General features: G+C 38.0%; 1 protein-coding gene across 1 annotated transcript; it reads right to left on the bottom strand.

Moving 5' to 3' along the window:
• Positions 1-434: 434 nt before the first annotated feature.
• Positions 435-4,680, bottom strand: LOC135328565 (spexin prohormone 2-like). Its single transcript, XM_064513438.1, has 4 exons — positions 4,645-4,680; positions 4,457-4,534; positions 4,308-4,365; positions 435-523 (listed from the first exon to the last, which is right to left on the bottom strand). The coding sequence occupies exons 1-4, from the start codon at positions 4,678-4,680 to the stop codon at positions 435-437; spliced, it is 261 nt and encodes an 86-aa protein (XP_064369508.1).
• Between the last annotated feature and the right edge of the window lie 14,986 nt (positions 4,681-19,666).

Here is a 19,666-nt window from a genome sequence, read left to right as displayed (position 1 = left end):
TCTCTTCCTGCTGCAGTCTCTGTTTTCGGGTTCTGGGAGGTGAACTGAACTGCTGCCAGCCTTTTCTCAATTCCAGGTAGACAGAAATACCACCAAACTTTTCTTTGTTTTTTGTTCTTGTTCCCAAGAAATAATTGAATTCCTGGAATACCACTGGTTTTGGAGGGAAGGGATTCTGCTCTTAGAGAATTCAATTTGTTACTGATAGCAGAGTCAGAATAATTCTGACCACTTTGAAAAATCCTGGCCTTAATCTGTTTTTCCCTAGATTTAAGCAAGGCATGGATCCTCTGTAGTGTAAACAGTTCAGTGGAGTTAGAACTATTTACACAAGCAAAAATCTTCCTGCTACTCAAGGATGTTGCCTTTAATATGTTAAAAAACAACAGCAATATCTGTAGCTAGTATACCAGTAAATTATTTATACTTTTTCTTTAAATATTATTTTTTAAAAACATACTGAAGTCCTCCAGATTAAGCTTGTAATACTGTTCTTCATTGTCAGAGGCATATCTTCTGCCATCTAGTAATAAACAAGAGAGAAGGAAACAAACAGTTCAGGAAAACTGTTCCATCAACACAGCATTCAGTTTAAAGCAACAGGTACTATGTGCATAAGAGAATGAAACTGGATCTAGGCAAAGGTATAATCGTGTAGCTGCTTGCTACAGAACATCAAGATAGACTTCAAAAGGTGAGGCTCTGGCCTTGGCTCAGCTAAACTAAGGGTTATTGCAATGACCCTGGACTGAGATTTGCATTGCCCAGGCAATGACTTGTCTAAAACCAATAGTTTATAATGACGTTCTGGGATAAAGTCACATGGTTTAGCAAGCCTTCATCAGCTTCTCCTCAAAATGAGTGAGAGATCACCAACAGCACTACTGCTCTAGACTAGATAGCCCAAATTCCTCCAGTGCAGTGTTTTCAATAAAGAAATAACATGGCACCTGGAGTCTGCTCATCACTATGGGGCAGAAGATACTGTAGTCCTATACACCTCTTCGTGCTTCTAGAGTGAGATTGAGCCTGCCTGATGTGTGAAGTTAGACGTCTACTTCAAGCTAGGTGTCTAGGCTCTTTCTAGCATCATTGAAAAGAGAGAGTCAGTTGCCTCTAAAGAAGATGAACTGATTTCTGGAGGTCTCTCTCTTTCTCTCTCCATTGATGCTTTGTTCTCATCTTAGAGTGGGATAAATTGCTGGCGGTGCTTCTCTTTCCTCTGCCTAGAGAGGAAAATTGGACAACTTGCTTAGGCTAGATGGCTAACTTGTATTTAGCCAAACTTAGGCAGGATAAATTCCTGCCTCAACCACTGCCGTCTCAGTACTGCGCACAGCAATGCAGTTAAATAGCACCCTTACCAGGCTTTGTGCTGGAGCTACTTAAACAATGTGTGTGAAGCATTTGGACCGTGAAAAGTACTTAGCACAGATGATAGTACTGTATCATCAGTTTTGCTGTTAACGGAGGGTGTTTTATATACAACCTCACATGTCTCAGCTTGTCTGTGTAGTATATTCCGCCAAGTCATGATATCCTGCACTTGTGAAACATTCTGTGCAGCAGCTATAAGAACTATAGACAGATAAGAGAGAATATGAGAACTCAATTTACTGCTTGCAGAAAAATCAGTTCTGATAACTTAAAGTCAGCTCAGTGGTTTCGTATGATTAGAACTAGAGCACGTCTATCTTATGTTTCATGTTTCTTGCCTTTGAGGTGCCATGCGGAGATACTTAAATACAGTAAAAGTGATGCAACCTTGAATAATCCAGAACGTCTCCCAAAGTTGTAAAACAAGCAATTACAAATGAACAGTTACAACATCTGTGACACCTACTTATTGACACCTCCCTTTGTCTGGTGTGCTTTGGAGAAGGATCTTGGTTTGCTGGCTGTATTTGGGCTGGAGATGAGGGCAAGGTCAGTATGTGTATGAGGGTATCTTGTGACTAATGTAGGTTGGGAAAGGAGTGACACAACGGTGCCTAGCTCTGAGTGGGCAGATGCTTTAAGCTTACTCTTAATGCTCAAGTATTAACTTGATTTTGTGAATTGGTGATATCGTTCCTTGTAAGGGAGTGGCAGGTACCGTCAGCTATCTTTTTAAGGCTAGAGGCATGAAAACGTGTGATTCTTTGGCTAGGGAGGGTATACAGGAAGAAAGTCTGTAGCTTATATAATCTTATGCAAGGTAGTAAGTTAAAACTTAAGCTGCAAGTTCTCTGGAGGAAGGCACTGAGCCTGTGTTTTCCTTTGTCATGTGGCTTCTTTATGACAATAGATAAGTAAGTCTTCATCATCATCAAGAGAAGCAAAACTTTTGGTTGAATCAATGCTTGTATATTAATATATAAATATAGACTATTTACAGGGATATTTGACTGTAGGAAAAGGTGTGGTCATTTAGAAATACATAAATCTATGATCTTAAGTATCAGAAAGAGATGGAGGTAAGATTGTTGGCTTGCATCTGAAATCTTTAAAATATTTGCAAATTTTGAAGTGTTAGCCCAAATTCAGCTTACAGAATCTTTTATTTCTATAACTACAACATACTCCTTATTTTCTCTCTCTCTTTTTTTTTAATAGCTGATCTATATTTACAAACTTCAAGTAAGTCTATATATGAAATTTTTTGGAGAAAAATGAAAAAAAATTGCGGATGCAATAGCAAAGTCTCCATGAACATCATTGCAAGTGGCTTGCACAAAATAATTTTTGTAATAGTGCCAAAACTGCTAAAGAAGTCCATATGGTTGTACTTCTTCAAGCATTTTAGTTCTTTAGGTTATGAACAGTTTTTATTGAAGACACCAGCATCACAATTATCATCACAATTTACATGTTAGAGCATTCACAGTTTTGTTTTAGTTGGCCTGATGTTGGGGGGTCCAGCTACAAATCTAATGCAAACCAGAAGGAGTAGGAAAGTTACAGTAATTTTTAATTCATCTCTATATTCCTTTGGTTATGGACTAGTTGCTTTTGGCCTGCAACAGTCTTCCACCAGCACAGCTTTGATAGCTTGGGGAAGCTCTAATCTGCATCAATTCCATGGAGCTAGTCTGCTACCTGGAAGCACTGTGGAAGCAGCAGTCTGTACTCATCTTGTTTTCCCATGTACCAGTGAGAGAGAGGCATCTGGAATATAGCAGTATGATGGCTCTATGCTAGCCAGAGATTATCCTACTTTGAAGAATAATCCTGTGATGTGTTAAACTCACCTCAGGACTATTCCATATGCGCCTCTGAAATACTTTGATTTCAAGCTGAGCCACTCCAAGATTGTTCTAGTAATGTCTCAGCCTAGGATAAAATGTCTCAAGCAAGGCAGACTTCAGAAATTAGGAACCAGAGGGCATATAGTAATTTAGTAATCATTTCTGGGCCATCAATTACTCTTTGGAGAGATATTGTTCCCAAATATTGTCCATAAAACCTTAAAGTCAAAAGAGCAGGTCAGATGTAGTCCACAGCCTCTAGAGCAAATGTCGCCTGAATAATATCTGAAGATACTGAGTAGGTGTACTATTGAGCTTCTGAGTTTTAAGTACCTCATTAATTCAAATGCTGTGTTTTCAAAGGTATTTTTAGAGGGGCCACCTACTCAGTGACATTCTGTTGTCAAACAGAAGCAAACTTTCCACTTACTTGTCACTCACAAGCACTTGTCTTCTTCCAGTTTTTTAATATAATGAGATGATTGCTTACCATGAGGATTCCTCTGAGTATCAGCAAAGTGAAACAGCTATCTACTAGCTAGCCTTAAAAATTACCAGAACTGGAGTTCAAAACACTGCAGTAAAATGCCTGGTTCAATTTGTGGGTAGAAAGACAGATCATTATGTTTGTTTATTCTTTGAAAGGGTGGACACAAGCAGAATGATAAGATAAAAGGTATGCTTTAGCTATATACCATCAAACCACCACTAAAATTAAGAATCTTATAATTCTGCAAATACTATTGGACTGTTCTTCTATGAGAAGTGCATGTAAAATAAATATGTATCTGAGTAAAGTATTGTAGTATAAACATAAAAATAATTTTTCTGCTAAAAACAATTCCTGCATAATACAAATATGCCCATGAGAACTTTGTTTTGGCCATTGCCTAATGCAGTATATTAATCTGCACAATTCAGTTTGGCACAACTTTCATATTATAAACAGTTTGATTAACAGATTAGACAGTTTTGATTTTCTGTGATAGTTTAAAAATCTATTAATACGTTTTTAATTTTTTAGTCCAACTAAGCATATATCTTCATTATTTACAGGACAGGTTTTTGAGTATAACTTACAGCGTCCTTTGAGGTACAGCATTGATTGTGGGCCCCAATTTCTCACTACAGCTTTATTCTGCAAGTTACAAAAAGAAAATAGGTCTTGTTTCACCAGAAATGAACCCTCTTATAATATTCAGTAGGGACAATTTTAATCCCCCTTTTACCTTTGGAGCACACCAGGTTTCAACTACAAGAAAAACCATGAAGATGGCACAGGCACAAACCACAACAGTTCTAGCTTTCTGAAAGAAAACAACAATAATTGTAACTACTATTGCTTTCCTGCTGCAGTTAGCAAAATGGAGCAATGAATAAGATGAATAGCTTCATGCATGCACTATGATCTTCTTACCATTTTATCACGACTGCTGTCACTCCCTTGTACCATCCAAATTTCTGTCCAAGATTTGGTTTGCTACTCTCTCACCCGTAAAGAGCTCAAGTAGCTGGAGATCATAAAATACAGAAATCTCAGTTCAGTTGGTCATGGTTCTTTCCACCCCTCTGTCTGACAGGCAACAATATATGCATGCACATTAGTTTGTGAGAATTAGATATAAAGTATTTACCTTCTTTTGTGATTAAAGCAAGAAAATTATGTGTCGCGCTCTTTTATACCAGGGTAGCTAATGACAGTTGGCCCCAGGAGATCTGGAAACAGCCTGTACCCAAAAGAAAAAAAACACAACACAAAAGTTGACTAAATGTCAAGCGTTCTCAGTAGGTGGTGCATACATGTAATCTTCATCATCAGTCCCCCTTTCTACTACAACAAACAACTGACTATGAGAAGATTAGAAAACCATTTCCTCTACATACAGAGTCTATTCCGTGTGCGTTTTTCTGTCACATACTTGTTATTTCCCACTGTTTATAAATTATGTGGTGTCATAGCATTCATGCATCTGTAACAATTTTATTTTACGTTCATGTATTTTTCAATGCATTCATTACAGCCATTATTTATGTTTTTATTGTTCCCTAGCTTACTGTATAAAAATACCTTCTTATTTCACTTTTTTTGGTATGCCTGTTTCAGGCCTTTGATCACTTCATTGCAGTAGCAATGACTGTATACATTTAATATTAATATAATTACAAGCCATTGTTTTAATGGAGTGTTCATTAGGAAAGTAGTTTGTTCCTGTTAAAATGGCCCCCTTTGATCACATAGCGTTTGATACTGTTCTGTTAATTTTATGATTTCTAGATTTAATAATGGAGAGATGAAACAAAGGATTAATTAATATTTCACTTTTACAGAACTCTCCAAAATTCAAATATATTTGTACCACAAAAGAAAGAAAGATTGTATTTTTAGATACCAGTATATGAAAATGAAGCTAAGGATTGTAGCAAAATATTTGGTAAAATAAAATTAAGTGACAAAGAAGTTATAGTATCTTCAAGATTCCTGCTTTCCTGCTTAATGTATTTAGAAGCACAGCCTGAAAGAATGAGATTTAGGCATGATTCTATGTATGCATTTTTCTCTCCAATTCTGCCGTTGTTAAACACTCTGTTGCCTATGCACCTTTTTGCAAGAAGGCCACTTCTTACTTTTTTGACGTTACAAAGGAGCTTCCCTGTGGATGTAAGCTTCAGCTGCCTCTTTATAACTTTTTGCAATGCCAGGGTGGTATGAAGTGCCCTGTCTGAGAATCGGACATATTTTTATGATAAAAAAGATGGAATCTGATTCTGTTTCCTTTTTCACTCAAAAGTTCTTAGTGTAGTTAAATTGAATTTTGGAAAGGTCTAAAAGATTAAACAGAAGCCAGGTCGATTTTTGTTCTAATTTATATTTTGCTCAACAGCCCTGAAATAAACAGCTTTGTACCTTGTAGAAGCTGACACTGAATGGAGCCTGAGGATCTCAGAAACTCTATACCAATCGGTGGCTCAGCAACCAGTGACCTTATAGATTTGCCATGTGTGTGACTAGATAAAGAGAAGGTAAGTGACATCTCAGTGTGCATGGTATTTAGCCATTTCCCTGCTCAGACATGGCTTTATTCATTCTAACTATGCTGCATCTTTTTTTCCACTGCAGTTGCGCACAGAGATGTGGCAGTCCAGTAGCCCCTGTGCAGCTGGGTCAGCAGCTTGTGCGTCCGTATAAATTGATATAGACCAAGTCTTACTCCCATTTCTCCCCTAGCATACCTTGTCACTTTGGAAGTGACTTGGTTAGGACTCAGAAAACTACCCCAGAGTGTGTACTTAGCAGCCAGTGGAATTCCTGACCCCTCTGCCAGAGACTCTCTTGTGATCTGGAGTAGAGCTGTCTGTTTTTCTGCTTTCCTGGACTTTCTTACCTATACCCCAGTTCCATAAAACACAGGCACATGCATCCCTATGCAGCAGAAATTGTGTTTAAGTATAGTGTCTTCTAGTGAGACACATACATTCTTTAGTTCTCAAACTGGTAATATTTTGACAAATTGTAGCTGATGTTATTTTTCTGTAGCAGTGATTACATGTAATATACACCTTGCTTCTTTGGCTTTGTTTTTAACTGAATGATTTTCTTTATTGTGTATGTCCAACTAGAGCTTCAGAGAGTTATTATTGACTGAGTGATAAATGAAAAAATAATTGTTCAATGACTCTTAAATAACTCATTGAAACTTTTCCAAGACAAATGAGTAGAGTTTTACAGCTATTCATCACTCCATAGGAATGATTTCATCTGAAAAGATCTGATTGCTTTAATGCCTTCACATCACATTTAAAAATTTTAAAGAATAAATGGATTAAGGTGTTTTCCTTTGTAATTCCAAGTGCTACTTTAAGGATATGCAAATTACTGAACTTTAAGCTACTCTTATTTTTTTAAGCATTTAGTATGGTCCTAACTCTCCGGTCCTTGTGCAAGTCTCTTACACAAAATTTTTGCTGACCTAAGAGTGCAAGAAAAGTTATTCTGAGGCAAACCAAAGCTGTATCTAGCACAGCATTGTGTGACTTATAATGGCTAAACGCAGATATCTAGAGAAAACCATGCAAGGAAAAAGAAATTTGTAGAGTGAGACTTCCCTCTACTCTCAAATCCTTTGGAGATCACCAGAGTCACGTCTAGAAAAGTGTGTTTACTAACTCCTGATGGAGTGCGTCTAATTGCATTTTAATCTGCTTATACTTCTGTTGCAACCTCGTGTGATGAGTTCTGCAATGTAAAATGTTGTGTGATAAATTATTTCTATTAGTTTGTTTCTAACTTTCCCTACGTAACTTTTCCATTATAAGAAATGAAGAAAAATTATTCCCTATCACCTTTTCTATCCCCATTTGTGATTTTGTAGACCCATGTCAAATTCTGATATTCTGATCGCCATTCTTCTATCTAGATGAAGACATGTATTCCATCTCATTTCTCCTTTTAATGGGAGGTATGCCGTACTCTGCCCTCTCTGTACCTCTTCTCGCTCCGCTGTTTCCTTTGCTAGAAGAGGTGACCGAACCTGCATGGTGTTTGGAAGGTAAGTGCAGTGGAGGTGATCGCAGTGCCACAAGAGAATTTTTCTATCTCCTCCTCCATTATTTTCCCAATCATTCCCAGTGCCCTAGGAGAACTCGTCTTAACAACAAAGCAGTTTAAATATGCATGTTAATATATTATTAAAGACATCAGTTGCCAGGGAAAAGCAAAGCTTACATTTTAAGGAGTACTACTGATTTGAGTAGGTAAATACAGGCACTTCAAAGGATCTTGATTTTCAGAAGACGAACATGCATCACATTGAGAAATCCACTCCTTGGGGCTTCTCAGATTTCTTTTTGAAAGTTAAGTCTATTGGTGGAAGTTTGCTATGTGCATATTACCAATGCAGGGGATCTCCTCAGCTTTAAAAAAGAACAACCAAAAGAATTGTTTCATTTTGTTTTATTTTCAGCTTTCAGACAGAGAAAAATATTGAAATCTGGAGATCTTAACTGCAGAAAATTTGAGGTCTAATTTTTAATATTTAACAGCCTCTGTTTTGTCCAAAGCTTGTAGCTACAAATAATTAAAGCCATTTTGAAAATCAAGCTTTAGGTTTTTCTCATCAGCCAATCTGCTCGAGCCATGAGACCTCTACTGTTTCTTGTTTGGACCGTGTGCATTAGCTTATGTTTTCTTCAGTTATTACAGACTTTGAGAGATGCTTCTTTGGAAGATTTGTCTGTCTCACTCCATTGATTTGTGTGGCATGTGTTGTTAGACAAAAAGCACCCAGTGGTTTTAATGCTCATTAGTTCTTTGCACAAATGCATATTGGGAAAACCTTCCAATTTACTGAGGATCAGATCATGCACGTTGTGTTTAATATGCTAAAGTTTTTTCTTTGTTTGAAGGGATATGTTCCAGGTTTCATTTTAATATGTTTAAAGGGCATAACTGAACAAAATTCAGTGCAAGAGATAAGGGGTCCCACGTCTGAACATGTTGCTCCATAGACTGGTAAATATTGTGCTTGTTGAGGAGGATGGAGGGATACCTCTCTCTGAAAAGGTTAGCTTAAGCTGTCCATTTGCTTTACTGACAGAGGCCTGTGCTGCACCAGGGTGAATCATATCGAAAATGTAGTACAATTATCTGTTCTCTTGCCTGTTTCATGGTGATGTACAATGATGTACAGAGTATCTCTGTGTACAGGGATTTGCATCCTGTGAAGAGTGAAAATGTGATTACTTTCTGTGCCTGAACTGCTGCATGTGGACTTCTCTGTAGCTTATGGTTTTATTTCTGTTAGCAGACCTGTAAGTAAGAAAGATAAGATGGTGAGAATATACAAATAACTTTGTCTCCCCAAAACACCACAAAAGTCTCGTTTAGCTGCAGTTCTAAAGATGAAGAAAATACTTTTTCCAAAGTTAGTCTGCCCCTGCTTAGTGGCAATATGAATTCAGGAAATCCAAATGAGAAAAATCACATCCCCAAGGGAAATTTTGATTAATTTGAACTATCTAGAATGATTTACAGAGTTCCAGCAGCTGGGGTGTAGACAATAAACATAAATAGGTGGGCCCATCTCTATTGTGTAGAAGATCATAACGGCTGTTGAGCAGTTCTTTCTTTATGGATCAAACCCTTTCATTGCCAGGATGATATTTCATGAACCGGTCCTTGATGAGATGAAGTCTGGCCTCTGACAAGTCTTTCATATATTACAGGTGATAAAAAGAAGATGTGCAGGTGGTTTTTCAAGTACTCAGCTGTTTCTTAATGGAGAAATAATGTCAGTTTTGGAAGCAGCTGTTACTGGTGTTATAAGGCGATGTGATAACAAGAAACACAGGAGAATCTTTTGCATCAATCGAGTATGAGTTGCGTCATTAAAACTATAGTCAACCTACAGACATGAAGATTTTTAACTCTCTGTTAACTCAAGTAGCTGTCTGAAATCAGTGAAATAGTTTCACACTGTCTGTATGTTGCCTTGCTAAAAGCTGCACCAAAACCAGTCAAAATCAGCTTTTTTTTTTTCATCCTGGTCAGACTCAGACCATACTGATATTAGCAAGTTTTTTCGTTGGCCTGAGTGTCTTTGGAAAAAGCCTTCTAATCTGCAAAAAGTATTGGTTTGGCCAGCTCTTGTAATTTTCCTGTCTGAAAAGTCCTGTCTGCTGACAGCATCTGATTGTGGAAAATCCTTGATATATTTTTTAAAGTAAGCTTTTAACTGTCATGGTTGTGGAGAAGAAGATGAAAAATGGAACTCTGTGTTTTCTTTCAAAATGAAGGATCTAGAATACCACACCCAATTTATTTCTTTTCACTGTTCCCTTTCTTTTTAGCATACCTCATATTTGTAGTGGCTTGAACAATAACTTTTGATTGTCTGAGTTTGGCAGTGACTCTATGGAAGATAGCATAGCACATAGTTTCCTCTGCATTAACTGTCATGTACTTTTCTCTTCCATTTAGCAGTGGACTATGCTTTTCTTTGTCCTCTGTGAACACAGAAGGACCACCGTGTCTTTTTGGCTCATGTGATCCGTGCTAGCTCTGAGCTGTTTTTCACTGCAACTGCTCTGATACCATCTCTACGTGCTGATGTTTTTTCTTTCTTTTTCTGTCCAACCTCAAATTAGATAGTTGGAAGGTGAACAAACTATTACTCACATAATTCAATAATCTAATTACCGCAGATAATTGATGGAATCATTCTACTTCATTTGGCCAAGGATAAAAGGCCTGATTCTGATACTTTCCCTCTTGCAGGTAATCTCTAATTGTACAAATAGTTCCTTGGCCTTACAGAGGAGGATTTGCAAGACTAGACTCAGAAGCTAGATTTACTACGGTAAAATTTAGATCCATAATTTTCCATTGGTTTCACTCAGAACAGCCTAAGTAGAACACTGTATGCTGTAAAGTCTGACATGGCTTGCAGTGATTGAGTAGGATAGGAAGAGAGTTACAGACCCAAATTCCCGCATAGCTGCACCCATAGATTTGGACTGTTTTAAATTGTGAAAATATTGCTTTCTGAGTATTAGTTTATAGTCAGTAAAACCTAGTATTAGAAGTGCTTCCCACGTAATACTTGGTGAGCTGCATGGCCAAAAATGAAGTTTCACTTTGCATGTCATAGCCTCTATTCTGCATGAATATAACCCACCTCCATCTTCCAGAAATTTATTTTTTTCCTGCAGCTTTAACACCATTGTGTTTTTGGAGTCCACAGAGAGACACAATGTTCTAGAAACATGTTTCTGAACATTTGTTATACAGTTCAGAGCTGCTGATTTGCCTGAATGATCAGACAGTTGACTTGTTCCTAGGACTGATTCACTATCTCCAAACCTGATGTCAAAATTTATGATTTGGAGCTCTCAAAGTAAATAAAATTTCCTTAAAATCAAAAATCAAAAAAAAGATTGGTTTTTGGGTGACCAGGGTCTGATATCCAGCATTTCAGATTTGAGGCCTCTGAATGACAGTGTACTTGTTCCAAGTAAGGTAAGTCAGAGTCACCAGTAGATGACTTTAAAACGTTAGACCTTAGTGAGTAAGCAGACAGGATGGTCCTTATCTCCTCACTTTGGTTAGTTGTGCTCTGCCTGTACTCTTTGTCACATCATGTCTTCTCGCTAAATGTCTTCATGTCACGTCATGTCTTTTCACTAAATTAGAGAATTTGTAAGAGGGTACTTAGAGCTGTTCAGAGGAGCTCGCACTAGTAGTTTATAGGCTATTGTTTAGCTCTGAGTAAGATCTAGTTAAACGTAGCTGAGCAAATCATGAGAAGCATAGAAGCAGAGAGTAGCTGCAAGTTCTCGCTTTCCTTCCCAGAGGATGTCTGGTGACCACTTTGGGGTGGGGTAGCATCACGACTGCTGTTTGCCATGTACTAAACTTTTTCTAAATGAAACACAAGGTGCGTTTTCAGTGTTGAAATTTCCCTGTTGAAATATTGCTGCAGCACAGTCCTGAGTATTGTGTATACCTGGGCAATGACATCTTTCTTCCTAGTGCCCATGAAAGTGAGCGTCAGAGCTCCATGTGTAATATTTTGCTCTGACATCTCAAGGGAACCCCTCTCTTAATGGGCAAGTGCCTCCAAACTGATACTAGTATTTACAGCTCCAGGCTGTTGGGGCCATCTCAACATTAGTAATGACCACAGTCTCTTAGGCTGACGCTTTTCAAATCCAGAGCAGAAACTATTTTTATGTCCTCCATCGGATTTCTTTTTTCTTTTTAGACTGGTGCTCTTGCTAACAAGGTATTGTAACTTCCTTTCAGCTGTCTCAATAACTAATGAGAGAGAAATATTCATGTGCAATCACTTGATGACAGATTAACAAGGAAACTTATCTGCAATGAAGGATTTGCACTAGGAGGAATGTATACTTTGAAAGTTGCCATTTTGCCTCTCTACAAAACTATTTTTGAAACACTGGATTATGCTGTCTTCTAAACGCTGATTGAATCTTCCCCATTCATTTGCAAAACTTGAGTGATGTTTCCTCTTTATTATTTCTCATTAAAACATGAAGGCATCCAGACAAACACTGCACAAGGCTCTTGTGTTGTTTATTACCTGACTTCGTTCCAATTATGTTCTTAAATTCTGTCATGCTGATGCAAGGGCGTAATTTTTGATAATATAATTTGCAGTAGGTGGGTATCACTGAGCCACTGCATTTCTCTCCATTAGCTAGAGCACAATGTTTTATTAATTGTTTTTGCTTCGTAGTTTGTAAAAGCACATTATTGCTCTTTGTAATTGCAATTCTATGCAAGTTAGACATTTGTATTGATTTCTGTTCTGTGTTAAACAGCCTTGAGATTTTTCCTGTAGAACAACATTACCACCTTGTGGCTGTTTAGGACATCTACTGTTAGACTCACAGAGGAACGAGGCTTTCAAATAACTGCCAAGTCTTCTGCTAAACTGGCAGCCTTTTCTGCTTTATAGTTGTCCCTTACTTTCACTTGAACAGAAAAAAAAGGGAACCAGAACACTAAGAACAAAAAAAAAAAGTTCTCTGTATTATTTTAAAACTAAAGCCATTTATTTATTTAAAAGAAAAAGAAAAGCTATAAACCTTGATCCTGTGAATACTTGAACCTTTTCTGCTGGAAACTCTTTACCGTGTTTCCCTCAAAGTTTAGCAGGCTGTGGTTGTTTAGCTTAAAGAAGAGAATGCAAAAGGGTTATGAGAGAGGGCATAGTAACTGCTTTGAAAGACAAAATCGGTAACTGCAAAGGGAACATGCTTTTTCCATGTCCATAGTACTAGGTATAAAAGGCAGAAAGAAAATTCTGGTTCTATATCAGGAAACGCTTTCCAGTAGTAGAGGACAGTGAAGCACTGGACTAGTTGCTTGGAGGGATTGTGGAGCATTTAATGCTGCAGGGCTTAAAAACAAGCACTCCTCAAGTATGGTTTAGCAGTAGTTTATCTTTCTGTGAACTGGAGAATAGTTTAGATGAGCTCTTGCATTTCTTTTTTGCCAAACAATTTTATGAGTTGAAGAATTACTGGATTTGCAAACGGGAAAAGAATTTCGTCTGAGAAATTCCTGGCATTTCCTTGGTAGCTTGATGGCTTGATTATTTTCTTATTTCTTTATGTTAGGAATAATTTCTTGTCATGTAAGAACAAGTTTCTGAAAGAAAAATATATGTTGTCTAGTATTTCTCCATAGAATTCTTTTTCTGTCTTTTCTCTTGCATTAATTAATAAAGATACAGCTAACAGAGCGAGGAGAAAGGATTACCAGAGGCCATCTTCTTGCTTATGTTAGAGCCGTGGAAATCATCTCTTGTCACAAATTTAGTAGAGACACTACAACTCTCCTCTCCACCACCAGGCCTCTCATCTCAAAATCTCTTCTTTGCTCACTTAAAAGAAATTGTCAGGCCCAAGATCAGCACAAAATCAAGGCCCTGCTGATCTACTCTTACTTCCAAATACTGCAATATATAGCCTATCTGTGGCTTTGCCATTGAAAGAAGTAGCCAGAAGCCACTGCCATGACTATTTAATACTGCTGAGTTGCAAAATCCTGGCAGCACAGTGTGACTTTCATTTCCAGCTGCAGTGACTTGCTTCCGTTCAGAAGAATATCCAAGGAGCAAATAATCCAGGTAGCAGCATGAAGTTGTCCTGTTTAACAGTTGTTTGAACTCACCTCTGCTTTTATGGTACCTCTTCAGGCTGACTCTCCAAATCGTATAAATCTGTTTTATTTCCCAGAAATCAACAAACCTTTTCAGTTTATGCCAGTCCAGCCTTTGGCCTCCTAGCACAGCCGCATTGAACTATAAAGCTTTTTTACAAATAATATTTGCAAACTAAGAAACTCAGCAAAAAACATGCAGTCATCAAAGCTTTTAAAACCCTGTACGCTGCAAAAGCCATCGGGCTGCGTGAGCAAATCATGGCTGGCTTAGCCCCCTAACTACCAGTCCTACTTCAGAGCTGGCACGACAGGACAGAAAACATTGCCGGGAAAACATGAAAAGCGTCCTCTCTGAAGATGATTTTGCTGGGAAGTGGCACTAGGAGGCTTAGAAGGGAAGTGCTGCAAGACCGGTAAAGCTAAAGGGTTCACACGTGCGGAGGCTTTCAGGCTTTTCTTGGACTGTTAATGTATATTCACTGTTCAGTTTGGTAGTTATGTTTTTTTTCATTTAAAGGGCAGTCTTTCCTGCCTCAAGCCATAGCTGAAGGGTTTTGTTTGTTTTTATCATTACTGGTACTAAACTGAATCAGAGATTCTGCTAAAAAGGTTTTTTTTCCAGATGGTGTAGTGGAAGGATGCAGTTTTCGGAAGGAGGTGCGAGATCCATTTTCTACAACAATTTTAAGCATTAAGGTACCAAAGTCTTATTACCTTTGAGGGGAAATTTAGGTGATGTCTGCACTAGAAACTCTAGCTGGCGGAAGTTTTGTCAGCTGTCAGCAGCTGGCGCCCCAGCATTCTCATAGTGCATGGGCACCTGACTGTGTTCTTATCGCGAGATGCATACGCAAAAGATCTGGCTCATGTTATGTATGAGCCCAGAGCTGTAACCACGCATTGCTATGTATTTGCCTTGGCATTTTATTAGCACTTGTTTGGCCTTGTGATGTTGGCGAGATGGTTTTATTTGCTGGCTAACATCACAGCTGTGGTTAGATATGTGTAAACCCATGGTAACAAAGAACAGCTTTTGTCGATACAGGTTAGTAGCGTTGTCCAGGCTTTCTCCTGTAAGGGTCAGATTTTTTAATATACTTTGACATCTTGAGATTTGAATTAGTGTCAAGCTGGATTCATAAGTGCACACAAGTTTTTCCTTTAATGAAGTTTTGCGTTGCATATAAATAAAATTTTGACTCTCACTGGGAGTTCGACACCTGACCTGCTTGCACACTTCCGTAAATCCAGTCAAGTGTGTCTGCATCTCAACATGCCTTAAGGCTTCCAAAAAGCTGGCCTTAAATCACTTTTGAAGATAGAGGATCAGAATCCTATAGTCTCCTGATTCTTCCCAAAAATGTACCTCAAGTTTGTCCACTACAGATATGATTCCACTCAGAATTCATAAAAAGTAGCAAGGCGAAAAGGTTTGTTTTTTCTTTTTGCACAAGGAAAAGCAGCCTTTCTATCTGACTGAAAAAAGGAATAACACCTATGCATAATGGCTACTGTAGAGTGGAGAAAGCAAAACATGTTGAATCTGCTTCCCTGTACCCAGTCAAGAAAACTTGGCTTGTTAACACTATCACAAATATGTATTATTGGTAATTACTCTATATTATGCTAATAGGTGGCTAGACTGGGGAGAAGGATACCAAAATAATGATTACCATGACAAAACTATTATGTTTTATCAAACTGAGTTTTGGAAACAGATGTTTGAGGCCTGTGGTGAGAGATAAAATACTGTTTATAATATATGGTGAGAAAGGAATTCAAATGAAAATGGAGCAAAAGGCAGAGAGAAAAGTTTTATACAGTTTGAACTACATAAAATTCATTAAGATTTCACAGATTAGGAGACATTTCTAAATAACAGAGAGAAACAGTATCATTTCCTTAATGGCCTGTTTGAATCAGTGGAGGATTCTGAAGGCATAAAATGACAGAAGGATTTCATGAATAATGTACTTTGCAGCAGGTGGGAAGAAGGAGAACAGCGTACAGTATGAGAGTGACTATAGCCTTTTTTTCTGAAGGTACATTTGATGTAAAATCTGCTACTTACAGAACTGAAATGTTGTCATAGCATTGCTCCGCTGGATGGGTCAGATCTTAACTGATATAGATAGCTATACCTCAAGGTTGTCAGCATCTCTACACTGAGTTTGACTAGGTCAGGATTTGGCCCTCACATGCTGACTTTGAAGAGCTGTATATTTAAAAATTAGCAAGTGCAGATATACATAAGCAACTAGCATAAAAAGCAAGCGATGCAACTTGCAAGCCTGTTTTTAAAAGTGATGCTTAAACAAATGTGTAACACTTAGCTGTAAAAACATGGTTCTTTTGCCTGTCTGTTTCCACTGGTTAGCTAAGTCTTAAGGCCTAAGTTTATCCTGTTTGGTTTGAAGTAGCGAGCCTAAGCACCTAACAAAGAGGGTTCCTCTGAATTCAGAGCCAGGGCTCACTCTCTAGTGAGCAGAGAGCAGAAGGGGATTCAGGTCTTCAGTTAGCAGAACTGCCCTCTCCAAGCTATCCCGCTCCATTCATTAGGTTAAGTGCCTAAAGTTCATGAGAAGAATCCTAACTGAAGTTACCCAGCCTGTGTCCCCAAATACTGATTTGCACACACACAAGACCTGTGTACAATTCTCACGCAAAGCTGTGGAGGCTGCTTTGAGTTGGGTTTAAATAGCTGCTGAGATCAGGAAGTGTGAAATCTGCCAGAATGCTGATGATTCCCAGCTCTGCCATCTCTTAAAGCAGGAATTATAGAGGAATAGGACATCTCCCTGAAACTGCAGAAGGATCTTCGTGAAGCAGGATACGATTCCTCTGCACTGAAATCTGAATAAATAGCAAGCAATGAATACTAGCTCTACAAATATGAGCTAGGAACTTATATTGACATAAATGATCAGAACCTCCATTTTAAATCTTGTCTGAGAACCATCACCTTCAGTATGGAGTACCTAAACCTGATCAAGTATTCTCTGATGGATCAGTTTTCAACTAAATAGAACCGTTTCAAGAGAACCTATGACCCCGTAACCATTCTGAAGGGAAATTACGGGAGCAATCCATTTTGAATCGATTATTTCAGTGTTTGCAAGTGATAAATAGTCAATGTTTACCTTAGAAATTATAACAAAGTCAAAAATATTTTAAACAAATTGAATTTTATCCCAGTCTGAAACAGAATGTATTTTGGTATTTTAGAATTTCCCCTGAGACAGACATTCTGTATGAGACCCGTGAATGTCCCCTAGCACTCAGAAGAGCTGTGTGATTTGTATGTACTTCATCAGTGAAAAATCTATAGAGATGAAGTCGATCAGAAATACCACAGATGATGGAACATTCGTGAGTTGCATCTCAAGGGCTCTGAGAAAAAATATTTAGGAAGGATGTACTGCTTTAAAAGGAAGGACACAAAATAATTCTCATCTGTAGCTCACTTCTAACTTTGCAAAGCTCAGTCTTGTGAAGTGCTTAGTGCTGCACACAAAGTTAGAAATGCCTTACTCTCCAAGAGATTAAATATTGAGCCCTAAGTATCACATATATACCTAACTACAGAGTCTGAGTAGTAGAGCAATCTGTGAGTTGCTGTTTCCTATGGGTGGTCAAGTCATGCATTGTCCCCAGTCCATGCTCAGTCCTCACAAAATTAAGTATCGGAACTGTTGTTTGCTTTAATGTACAAACAAACGATTGATCACAAAACAGACAGAAAAAGTACTGCGGTTTATTGAGGTACTTCATTAATTAGTGAAAATTCATTTGTTCTGCCAATACACTTAGCTCTAGTCCTTCTTTTAATCCTCATATCTGCCTTAGAAATCTCCTGAGGTAATTAATATACTCTACTAATTGCAAAATAATATTTTCTGGTGCCCATATCTAACTTTTCTTTTTTGTATTGCATATTCTGAAAGCACATGAAAAATTTCATGGCTTTTTCTGTGAGTTATTAATGCACTACTTCATATACTATCTCATATCTCCTCATATTGTTTGAAAGGCAGAAGAACAGCTAAGAAATTGTTAGAACCTTTTGTGAACTAATTTGCCCCGAGACGCTCTGTTATCTTAAGAAGTTAGTGTGCTAGTCAGACAAAAAAGGACTATAGTTCCTTTTTAACTATTGTAATACTAAACTTGAAAGCAGATTTATGTTGATCCCAGTATCAAGCTTTCTCAGTATTCTGAGTGCCTATCTAATTTCTTTATGCTAATTTTTGCAGTCTGACCTTTACATGAGTAGGCAGGTGGGAAAATACATGTATCCTGTCAGCTGCCTAATGACTTCCTCATCTGAGCAGACTGTTTTATGTCAGTGGTGCCACTGGAAATAGCCTCTTCTACATTGAACCAGTCTTCATTTAAACAAGTCTCAGTGAGATTACCTGACAGATGGAGCACTGTATTAAAGCCATACCTATTTTGGTTAAATGTACTATTAATTTCTGCAGAACTGTTAGCTAAAAATTTGGAATTTTTAAGTTTCCTTTGTAAATTGGCATGGGATGCTGTGCAGAATCCTTCTTTAATTAACTTTGAACTGCGGGTCACGTTGTAAGGATTGTTTTGTACATCTGCACACACAAATGTCCATAACATGTTCTAAGAAACAGTTCAGTCTGGGACTTCTTGAGCTAATCGAAGCAACTTGGACCAATAGCCTTTGATGGACTTTTCTTCCATGAATTTAGCTGTTTCCTTTCAGAACCTATGAAACCTCCACAACACACTGTGCCTATCAGCACTGCGATTTCGTTATGAAGTGTATGGAGAAGGACTTCTGTTTCTGGGGCGCCGTCCAAAACTGTTACTTGATCATTTCGTCAGGTGATTCATCAGGTGGGTCATTAATTCCTGGGTTACAAGGAGTGAATTCCCCAGGCCCTTTCTCCATGACACTCCAGACCGCCAGCTCTCTCCTTATGAGTCTCTTTCTCTAGCTAAGGAATCACAGTCTATTTAATCTCTCTGGGTACAAAAAGGTGCTCCCTGTCACTGAAGATACTCACTTTTCTCTATAGCTTTTCTAGTTCTACAGTACTCTTTTTTGCAGTGAGGTGATCAGAGCTGCAACCGGTGTCAAAGCTGGGCACGGTGGTATAATGATGCTTTCTGGGTTGTTTTCAGCTTTTTTTCATTATAATTCCTAACATTCCATTGGCCTTTTTAACTGCTGCTGAGGTTCAAACCGAAATTTTTAGAGGACCGTGTACAGTGAGTGTAAGCTTTTTTTTCCTGAGATAATTTAGACCACAATTATATGTAGGTAAAATTAAGGTTGTTTTTCTCCATGTGTATTACTTTGCTTATAGCAGCATTTGATATCATTTGCCATTTTGTTGTTCAGTCGCTCAGATCAGCAAGCCTCCTGTTCCTTGTCGGTTCTGAGTTTGACTGTTGAATAATTTCCTATCGTTGGCAAACATTGCAACAAAGTTTGACTCATTTTTTAGACTTTGGCTTTTGTCTGGAATGCAGATAAATGTCTGATCTAGTCCTACACAGGAGTGGGATGTGTTTTATGGGAACGGGCAAATTAGTAAAATGAGAGTCTCCTTTTTTTATTTTCTGCTGAAACCAATAGCATCTTTTTATCTTCTCTTTGCTCTGTTGAAACTCAAGGCTTTCAAATTATGGTATAAAGGCCATCTTTTATCTGGCATTTGTTTGAGAGGTTGATTATGGAGATATTATTCCAACTATTTGCAGAATTTCAATCCGA

The sequence above is a fragment of the Dromaius novaehollandiae genome, chromosome 5 (genome assembly GCF_036370855.1).
Source record: "Dromaius novaehollandiae isolate bDroNov1 chromosome 5, bDroNov1.hap1, whole genome shotgun sequence".
NCBI classification, from domain to species: domain Eukaryota; kingdom Metazoa; phylum Chordata; class Aves; order Casuariiformes; family Dromaiidae; genus Dromaius; species Dromaius novaehollandiae.
Note: the sequence above shows the minus strand (reverse complement) of the source record. Positions and strands in the feature narration are given on the sequence as shown.

Excerpts from the sequence above, each read along its gene's own strand:
- LOC135328565 (XM_064513438.1), bottom strand. The coding sequence starts at position 4,680 with ATGGTACAAGGGAGTGACAGCAGTCGTGATAAAATG. Across the intron at positions 4,535-4,644 it reads ACAGCAGTCGTGATAAAATG|AAAGCTAGAACTGTTGTGGT; the intron begins GTAAGAAGATCA and ends GTTTTCTTTCAG. Across the intron at positions 4,366-4,456 it reads AAACCTGGTGTGCTCCAAAG|AATAAAGCTGTAGTGAGAAA; the intron begins GTAAAAGGGGGA and ends TGTAACTTGCAG.